Source organism: Lissotriton helveticus (genome assembly GCF_964261635.1).
Source record: "Lissotriton helveticus chromosome 1_1 unlocalized genomic scaffold, aLisHel1.1 SUPER_1_unloc_16, whole genome shotgun sequence".
NCBI lineage: Eukaryota > Metazoa > Chordata > Amphibia > Caudata > Salamandridae > Lissotriton > Lissotriton helveticus.
The window spans coordinates 236,682-247,157 of record NW_027611655.1 but is presented as its reverse complement, the minus strand read 5'-3'; the positions used below and the strand labels follow the sequence as shown (position 1 = coordinate 247,157).

The 10,476-nt window shown below is 40.9% G+C and overlaps 1 protein-coding gene across 1 annotated transcript; it reads right to left on the bottom strand.

The window, feature by feature from the left end:
* Window positions 1-1,851: 1,851 nt before the first annotated feature.
* Window positions 1,852-4,766, bottom strand: LOC144805617 (uncharacterized). Its single transcript, XM_078672142.1, has 3 exons — window positions 3,646-4,766; window positions 2,491-3,523; window positions 1,852-1,982 (listed from the first exon to the last, which is right to left on the bottom strand). Exons 1-3 carry the CDS (start codon window positions 4,585-4,587, stop codon window positions 1,852-1,854), a joined length of 2,106 nt encoding a protein of 701 aa, XP_078528268.1. The 5' UTR covers window positions 4,588-4,766.
* Window positions 4,767-10,476: the final 5,710 nt, after the last annotated feature.

The window sequence follows — 10,476 nt, the reverse complement described above, 5'->3', positions numbered from 1 at the left end:
ACCGGAACAGAGCTCATTAGTCCCATTTATTTTTGTGTGTGAGTGGCCCACGAGAGGATCAGATATCTAGACAAAATTAGCCTTTCTATTGCTTAATACACTATAAATGTGATACCCTTTGGGGTATCACATTTATAGTGGAAACAGGAAACAAACGCAAAATGAAAGCACATTTTATTTATTCTCTAAAAACTGTTTAAATATATAATTTCCAGGTTCCACATATCTGTCAAAAAATATTTACACTTTTAGCCATTTAGTTACAAACTGATAGTGGGAAAAACACATGTTGTATAAAAACTGATACCAGAACCTTTTTACATTATTTTATGTTTCTTGTTTTTAAATCAGGCCGTCGACCTTTGAAGTGAAAATTATTATAAGGGCCTGACATCACTTCTTGTGACGTCATTGTGATTTGCATATGATAATGGGGGTATACAACCTTTACCACGCATCTTTTACCACGCAGTACCATTACAACGCAGCTTTTACAACGCAGACCATTACCACGCATTGCTGTGGGGGGCGCTCTAGGATAGGGAATAAGTTTAATTTACTATCCAACACCTTCCCTAGTGTCCACGGGGACTGGAGTTGGAATGGTAAATTAAACTTTTCACTATCCAGCACCCCAAACAGAAATGCGTGGTAAAGGTTTGCGTTGTAAAAACCGCGTTGTAAAGGGATGCGTGGTAAAAGGATGCGTGGTAACATCATACATCCGATAATGGGCTCCTTCACTATTTTCCTTACTTGTGCCCTAAAAATAAACTATATAAAATCACTGGTATTCAGCCCGTTTTTTCTGGTGATGTCACACATTGACATGTATTCGGCTGCATCTTCTATTTTTAGGTGAATACAAATCACCTGCCATTCCCCCTCCTTCCATTTCTCTCTTTCTTTTTCTCCCCCTTTCTTTGTTTCTCTTGCTCTCTTTAGCTCGCCCCCTCTCTATCTCCCACACACTCCTGTTAGCTTTAGCTTCATGAATGTCACTTTCACTTCTGGCATTCATACAACATATCCTTCAGAACATTTGAGGACAAGGGACAATCAGTGTGGAAGACGAGTTACTGGGAGTGCAACTGATTGTCCTAGCACATATATACTTTTGATGTGGGATTTCACTATTTCACCACATTCTTCAAACAGAGTCTGCTGCTTACAGTGGCTCAATTCTGGTAAAAATAAGAGTTTGGCAAGTCACCAAATGAATAGGGAGAGCCAAGTCGGAGAGGAGCCACAGGTCACACTTTGTTTTAAGGTCTGAGGCACGAGCTTATCCATCAATCGAAAACAGTCTGTAAAAGATGCAGCAAACGTTACTTAAAAACAAGGTATATGCTCTTTTATATCTAAAAATAGGTTATTTCTTGAACACCGGTGCTTCGCTTTAGTTCATTACATATACTGCAGTGGCATTTGTTAACAGTAATACATACATATTACCAATGAAGTTAACCATCTCCAGAACCTGTCCACTCTGGGTGTGTTGGGTTTATAGGTTTTAATCCGACAAATTAGCTGAAAGTACCGTTGTTAGTCCCAGTATTGTTCAGTGTTGCTTTTACAGGTAGTGTGGTCAGGGGCGATTGAATGTTTTCCTTTGTATCTCTTCTTCACCAAATAAAAATCAACAATGTTTCTTTTCTTTTAATCCACATTGTGCTTGTCTCCCACTGTGTATCCTGGTACATCACGTCACTTTGCTATGTGTACGGAAGTGAACAATCACTGGAAACAAACACTTTTATAATTCTGTAAATACTGTTATCTGTTTTTCTTCTTTACTGCTAGTCCGGTCTTCTATCATCTGGTATTTCAAGGTCCCACATAATTTGAATTTTATCTTTTTCCATAATTTATTCCTCTCATAATAACTGCACTGTTCAGCTCGTTTATGTCCTTAGATGGGTCGATATTATTTTTGATGTTTTTAAGATCTTTTTGGGTTCTCTGCATCTCCAGGATTATTTCTATTGAGTTAAATGAAGTAGTGTATTCATTGAGGGTTGTGTGGAATCGAATTTTGATAAAAGCCCTTCACACTTTCAGTGCCCTTCTAGCGTTTCCCCTGTGTGTTCGCTGATGACTTTGTAGCTCTGATAATCGACTAAAACTTTTCCCACATTCATTGCACTTGAATGATTTGTCAGTTCGTTGATGATACCTTAATGCTGAAGAGAAGTTAAAACTACTGTCACATTCGCTGATGTGTTTGGATGTTTGATAAGTGACTAAAGCACTTTGCACATTCTCTGCACTTGAATGGCTATTCCCCTGTGTGTGTTCGCTGATGCACCCTTAATGTTGAGTAACAACTAAAAATGCTTTCACATTCATTGCAATGGTATGGTTTTTCCCCTGTGTGTGTTCGGTGATGTGTTTGTAGATTTTCTAATTTACTAAAGCTCTTCCCACATTCACTTAATGGCTTTTCTCCTGTGTGTGTTCGCTGATGATTTTGTAGGTGTGATGACTGACTGAAACACTTTGCACATTCACTGCACTTGAATGGTTTTTCTCCTGTGTGGGTTTGCTGATGTCTATGCAGGCTTGATAACTCACTAAAGCACTTTGCACATTCACTGCACTTGAATGGTTTTTGCCCCGTGTGTGTTCTTTGATGACTTTGAAGGTGTGATAATTTACTAAAGCTCTTCCCACATTCACAGCATTTAAATGGCTTTTCTCCTGTGTGTGTTCGCTGATGATTTTGTAGGTTTGATGACTTACTGAAGCACTTTGCACATTCACTGCACTTGAATGGTTTTTCTCCTGTGTGTGTTCGCTGATGATTCCTTAATACTGAAGATAAGCAAAAACTACTGTCACATTCACTGCAATGATAGGGCTTTTCCCCTGTGTGTGTTCGCTGATGTGTTTGGAGGTTTGATAACCAACTAAAACTCTTCCCACATTTATTGCACTTGAATGCTTTTTCTCCTGTGTGAGTTTTCTGATGACTCCCTAATGCTGAAGAGCTGCGAAAACAACTGTCACATTCACTACAATGATAGGGTTTTTCCCCAGTGTGTATTCGCTGATGACTATTTAGGTATGATAACTGACTAAAGCACTTTGCACATTCACTGCACTTGAATGGTTTTTCCCCCGTGTGTGTTCGTTGATAACTTTGAAGGTGTGATAATCGACTAAAGCTCTTCACACATTCACTGCACTTTAATGGTTTTTCCCCTGTGTGTGTTCGCTGATGTGCTTGGAGGTTTGATAACCGACTAAAGCTCTTCCCACATTCATTGCACTTGAATGCTTTTTCTCCTGTGTGAGTTTGCTGATGCTTCCTTAATACTGAAGAGCTACGAAAACTACTGTCACATTCACTACAATGATAGGGTTTTTCCCCAGTGTGTATTCGCTGATGACTATTTAGGTCTGATAACTGACTAAAGCACTTTGCACATTCACTGCACTTCAATGGCTTTTCCCCTGTGTGGGTTTGCTGATGTCTATGCAGGCTTGATAACTCACTAAAGCACTTTGCACATTCACTGCACTTGAATGGTTTTTCCCCGTGTGTGTTCGTTGATGACTTTGAAGGTGTGATAATCGACTAAAGCTCTTCACGCATTCACTGCACTTGAATGGTTTTTCCCCTGTGTGTGTTCGCTGATGTGCTTGGAGGTTTGATAACAGACTAAAGGTCTTCCCACATTCATTGCACTTGAATGCTTTTTCTCCTGTGTGAGTTTGCTGATGATTCCTTAATACTGAAGAGCTACGAAAACTACTGTCACATTCACTACAATGATAGGGTTTTTCCCCAGTGTGTATTCGCTGATGACTATTTAGGTCTGATAACTGACTAAAGCACTTTGCACATTCACTGCACCTCAATGGCTTTTCCCCTGTGTGGGTTTGCTGATGTCTATGCAGGCTTGATAACTCACTAAAGCACTTTGCACATTCACTGCACTTGAATGGTTTTTCCCCTGTGTGTGTTCGTTGATGTTTTTCTAGTTTTAATAACTGACTAAAGCACTTTGCACATTCACTGCACTTGAATGGTTGTTCCCCTGGGTGTGTTTGATTATGTCTTTGAAGGTGTGATAACTGACTAAAGTTCTTTGCACATTCAGTGCACTTGAATGGTTTTTCCCCCATGTGTGTTCGCTGATGACTTTTTAGTTTTGATAACTGACTAAAGCACTTTGCACATTCACTGCGCTTGAATGGTTGTTCCCCTGTGTGTGTTCGCTTGTGTCTTTGTAGTTCTGATAACCTACTAAAGCTCTTGACACATTCACTGCACTTGAATGGCTTTTCTCCTGTGTGTGTTCGCTGGTGTCTTTGTAGTTCTGATAACCTATTAAAGTTATTGACACATTCACTGCACTTGAATGGTTTTTGTCCTGTGTACGTGTGCTGATGAAGCTTGAGTAGTGATGACAAATGAAAGCTCTTGCCGCACGTGTATGATTCTTCTTTCTTGGTTACTATCTGTGGGTCGGGTATATGTTTGTCTACAGCCCATGACTGTATTTCCTGATGGGCCAACATGGCTGACAAAGCACTTGTGTTTTTCGCACACACTTTATATGCTTGTAGTATTTTGCACATTTAATTTCTGTTTTAACAGTAAATGCAATAGCCACCAAATATTTGCCACACTCCTAATACGCAGAAGGTGTCTTTGTAGGTGATTGTACCTTTAGATTGGATTATGGCTATGGACGCTTGTGAGTAAAGCTGTATCTTCCTTCTGGCCGGCGCAAATTAGGACAGTCTATTGTATTGTAGATACAAGAACTTATGTTTCCTTTATCCATCAGTTGTCTAGCTCCGCTCTGTTGTGCTCTTCTCTGGTTACTCTTGTTTGTCCAGAAAGAGTTTACAATTCACCTAGAGCACGGAATGATGGCTTGACATCATATTAGAAAACAGAGCACTGCAGTAATCACACCATACAGATCCCATGACCAAAGTTGGTATTGGACACTTGTTTATACAGGAGGTGGTTTGTTATTGTTGTTGCCTTAATTTTCCTAAGGTCATTTCTTCGTCTTGTGGCGTGGAGGTGCACAGCTCAACCTCTTATAATCACTGAACTGCCCTTGATGCTTCATCCGGGATCTGTCGGTTTGTGTGCAGGTTCCTCTGCCGCCGACTGCGCTGATGTTTTCCTGAATACTGTATCTAATTAATCTGCTATTATTGAAGATGTACAGCATTAGCTTCATTATTGATGGTCATTTCATACATTCAAGGATGGGTTTCTGTTGGATGTAAAGATATTGAAAATTACTAAATTGAAACATAATGGAATGAGAATTCACAATGTTTAACTGGTTATAAAAGACATTTTGGGGGAGATTTACCAAATCTCCACGCAATGCAGAACAGCCGCCCCTGCGAGGCTGCGATGTACGACAGGGAGGGAGCAGGAGAGCACCATATTTATGGCTCTCTCCTTCCCTTTCCCTTGCTCTGGCACTGATTACAACGGGCCTGCACCATGCACACACCTTAGCACCAGAGCACTAGGGTGTGTGTGTGTGAGTCCAGCATAGGTTTTGTACAGAAAGGACACCCTTCCTGTACAAAATAATTTTCCAGAGACACGAGGGAAAGCATTTCCCACTTTGTATGCGTGTTGCACAGTGCAGCACGCATGCAAAGTCAGAAAAGGAAGGAGAAATTAAAGCATTTCTCCTTCCTTGCGCCTAGTTTAAAAGGGTGCAGTTTTCTCACGCTAAACCCAATCTACTGTATTTGGTAAATTGGGTTTAGCGTGAGAAACCTTGAGTGGTTGCATGGGAACGCCCATGCACCCACCTTGACAAGCCCTCATGGTGTGAAGTAATGCAAAGCAGTGATATGTGCTGCTTCACATTACTTTTACGCTATTAGGAAAAAAAGATTTTGCGCTGTTTTGTGCCACTTTTGTGACACAAACACGGCGCAAAATATTAATAAATCTCCCCCTTCTTCTTTACCGCCTTTGAAACTTAGCAAGGAATAGTTCATCATACACAGATATTTAACTAAAAGTTCTGTGGATCAGGTGACATCTTACTAATGTCTGAAAAGGAGGTGATTTACCAGTTTTTACAGACTAACTTAGCAAAGTAGGGGCGCTCTCGGAGCACCCAAGTGGTCGAGGTATAGCTTAAGATAGACGCATATGGTCAGGATTTCATTTAAACAACAATATAGTTTAGAAAAAGAGATGGATCAGGCTGTGCTGCAAAATTTCCAGTAACTTTTTCACGAGGTATACAACAAAAGTAACTCCAGTCACACACTTCTTCTCGTTCTTTTCCTTTTTTTTCTTTTCTTTTTTTTTTTCTTTTTTATTGAGAATTCCTGGTACAAACATACATAAATACATTATATATTGTATCATTATCGAAAAAAAGTGATAAAACCACATAAATATATTATGTATTGCATTATTATCGAGAAAAGTGATAAAACCGCATACAGTATAAATAGATTCAAAGCAAGAAACCAGTCCTTAGAGGCCCGAAATATACGAATAAACAGGAATGTTTCGCATTTCATATCAGCGGATAAAAGAAGCATAATTCATAATTTGCACCTATGAAAATCCGAGTTTTAATATTTCAACAATTCATTTTTATAATCTAGAGTCCCTCCACCTTTTGAGCGGAGCCCAAATATTCAAACCCATTTCCCGGACTTTCCTGCCCTTGTGCTTGTATAGGCAGGATTCAATATTATGCATCCCCAGAAGTCTGACTAACCACATCTGAAAGGAGGGGGCTGTGATATCCTTCTCACCAGCTGATAGGAGAATCCGAAGTATGGCAACAGAAATAAACACCAGAGCTTCATCCTCTTTTTTCATCCCCAGCTTACAATCAGTACCTAATAGCATCAGGGTAGGGGATAGAATAATCTTAACATCTAGCAGCCCCTCCCAGAATTTCTCAATTTCCCCGCGGATTATGTTTAATTTCTCACAATGAAAAAACATATATAATATATCCGCAGGTCCTTCACTGCATCAAGGGCATCTATAATTTTCCCTGATACCCCACTCAAACATGTGCTGGTGTAAAATACAGATTAAAAAGTTTTTTAGAGTACTGTGCCCTCAGGTTGGAAGAACAAAATACTTTTTGATTTAATAGCAGGGCTTTACCCAGATCTACATCTGGGTCTTCTAATTTTGCAGCCCAAGAGGTCTCAACTTTTTTCAGGTCATCATGAATACCTATCAACAAAAAGTTATATACCATTTTAATCTTTTTACCCCCTTTTAATAAGTAATCCAACAAGGTCTTACTGGCACCTAAGCAGATGTGTGGTCTTATGGCCAGCAGTGTTTGAGAGATCTGTACAAATTTAAACCATTGGTTGGGAGGGATGCCATACTGCTCTTGGATAACTTCAAACCCCATCATGGAGTCCCCTTCCATAACATCTCCTAGTTTTTTAACGGCATGCTGCTCCCAAAACCCCCAACTACTATCAATACTAAGCTGTGGAAACAGACTGGAGTTCCATATTGGCAGGTAGTGATTAATTTTAGGGATTGCCAGTGTCTTTTGCACAAGTTTCCAGACCCCCCAGGCACTTTCAAGAACCTTGTACCGTGTTTTCCTATAATAGCGACGCTCTGTTTTCCGCAATAGCAGTCCCAAAGCCTCTCTGCCCAGTAACAATTCATATATAGAGGGTAGGTCCTGATTACCCCAAGGTGTATTAACCATGTTCATAGCTGGTTCAAAAAACATGGCCATCTGGGTCAACAAGCGTGTCCAATGATAAAACCTTAAATTTGGAAGTGCCAGCCCTCCCCTTTCCCACGGAAGAGACATATATTTCAGCGAACGTCTGACTTTACCGTACTGCCAAACAAACCTCATAAAAATTGATTCTATTGACTTAATCACCCCCTCCTCTATAAGAATCGGTATAGAGCGTAAAAGATACAAAACCTTGGGGAACATAGTAATTTTCAATACGTACACCCTACCTATCAGGGACAGATGCAACACATCAATTATTTTCAACTCTGCCGCTATTGATTTTATAAGTGGGTTAAAATTATCTTTGATAATTTGGTCTACTGCAGCATTTACCCTAACCCCCAAATATACTGCTGCATCCACATATCTTGTATCTACTTTGATTATATTGTTAGTGCAGATTATTTGAGTTTTACTCTCATTCAATAAATACCCCGACTGACTGCCATACTCTTTCGCTATTCCAACAAGAATTGGCAAAGCGTGATCAGGTTCTGGGGTAATTATGGCCAGGTCATCGGCGTATGCCAATCAAAAAATACAAAAAATATCCTGCGGTGAACATACAAACAGACAAAGAACAACTAACGGCTGCCTAGACTGATCAAAGAAATACGCAAAATTTGTACGGATTCCCATCACTTACCGGTCCCGGTGACATGCTTCATCATCTGGGTCTCCTTTATAGGGCTAACACTCCACCCTAGTGATGGAGGAGCCCAAGGATGTTTTCAAGGTATTAATAGGTACAGATGTGAGCAAGTATGATGTAAAGAGTGTATGGGAAAAAGATGCAGTGCAAAAAAAGGTGTGATGTGAATCTAAAATTGAAGCGGAATCAGACTGCAACTTTATTCGTATCTGAACCGAACAAGCATTAAAAACCGTGCAGAAAGGGGTGGATTCAATAGATAACCATCCATTCAAAAGAGTTGGTCAACATGTTTCAGCACAGACAGGTAGAAATGAACCTAGTGCTTTCGTCAGGACCTCTTGAATATAGAATGCTACTGAAATTCAACACATTGGTGTGATCAAGAGATAAACAAAAAAGGATATGCTGTGAGTGTAGCTTCTCACAATCAACATTCCTCTTGCCTCTTGGAACAATCTCAAAGGTATGGAGGAAAAGCCTCACCCCGCCTGGCAACAGGTCAGGGCGAAGGAGGCACCGCTCTAACCGTTGGTACCGTCGGGGAGGTCGGCGTATGCCATCAATATATTTTCAAATCCTTTAAAAACTACAGGCCTAATCTCTGCACAGCCAAGGATCCTACGTATCAAAGGAACGATATATAATGAAAAAAGTATCGGTGAGCAGGGACACTCTTGGCGCGTCCCCCTCTTGATATACATTTTTTCCGAGCTTTCTCCCATTAGTTGGACTCTGGCCACGGGATCATGATACATAGCCATAAGAGCACCCATAATTTTGGGGCCAAAGCCCCTGCCTTCCAGTATTCCCCACAAATATTTCCATGCAACGCGATCAAAGGTCTTTTCCGCGTCGAGGAGGATCATGGCCATCCGCCCCTGAGGCAGCATGGGCATCAAATAGTGTGATAGCACGCCTAATGTGGTCAGTTGTACCACGGCCCGGGATAAACCCATGCTGCCACGGGGAGACCAGACCGCCAATGTCCCCCCCCCAACCTTTTTGCCCAAACCTTTGCATACAGCTTAGTGTCCGCATTAATGAGGGAAATCGGTCGATATGACCCAGGGCACTCTTTTGGTTCCCCTTTTTATGGAACACTATTATGCTGGTTTCCTTCCAGGAGTCTGGTATTACTCCGGAACATATTATCCTGGTAAATAAATCCAGTAATAATGGGGCAATCTCCATCTCGATGCTCTTATAAACCTCCAGCGGGATGCCATCCGGGCCGGGAGCCTTACCCACGGCTAACTCCTGTAGCGCTTCACAGATCTCACTCCTTGTCTAGATCTTCTCTACCCAACGTATCCAGCCTGGGGGTTTCCTTCCCCAAACTCTCCCCTAGATACAAACGTGTCAGCCTCCTCATTACATAAGGTTTGGTAAAGGTTTTTTAAAACTTTCAAGACGTATGCAGGTTCTGTGTAATTCCGTCCACCTTCCTGTATACTAGAGATTACATTCTTAACATTACCTTGCCATATCCGTAGTGCCAATGCTTTACCCACCTGCTCCCCTGTTTCATAGTACTTCCCCCTTGAAACCTGTCACTCACTGGTTACTTTCTGAGCTACCAATTTCTGAAGCTCTGCTTTAATAGCCACCATCCTCTGTTGGCTCTCCACGCCTTCCTTTCCTTCACCAATATCCCTAACGTGCTGTTCTTCTGCTTCTACTAACTGCCCAGTTAGTCTCTCACTATCAGCCCGATCCACTTTCCTCAGCCTTGTAGAGAAACTAATTATTTCCCCTCTCAAAGCGGGTTTGAAAGCATCCCAGACATTATTCCTCAGAGCACTAAAGCTGTTTGCATCAAAATACTCCCCCGTCCATTTCTTTAGATGTTCCACATACCTAATGTCTGCTAATAACCTTCTCTCGAAAGTCCATCTTGACTGGTTCCTAAAAAATAAATCCAGATCATAGTACAGTATCAGTGGACTGTGATCAGATATTACGTTCTGCAGTTTTCTGATGCTCACCTTTTTTTGTTCTGATATTAAAAATAATCTACTCTTGTATACTTCTGGAAGGGGTTTAAAAAATATGTAAAATCCGGATTATTGGGCTCCT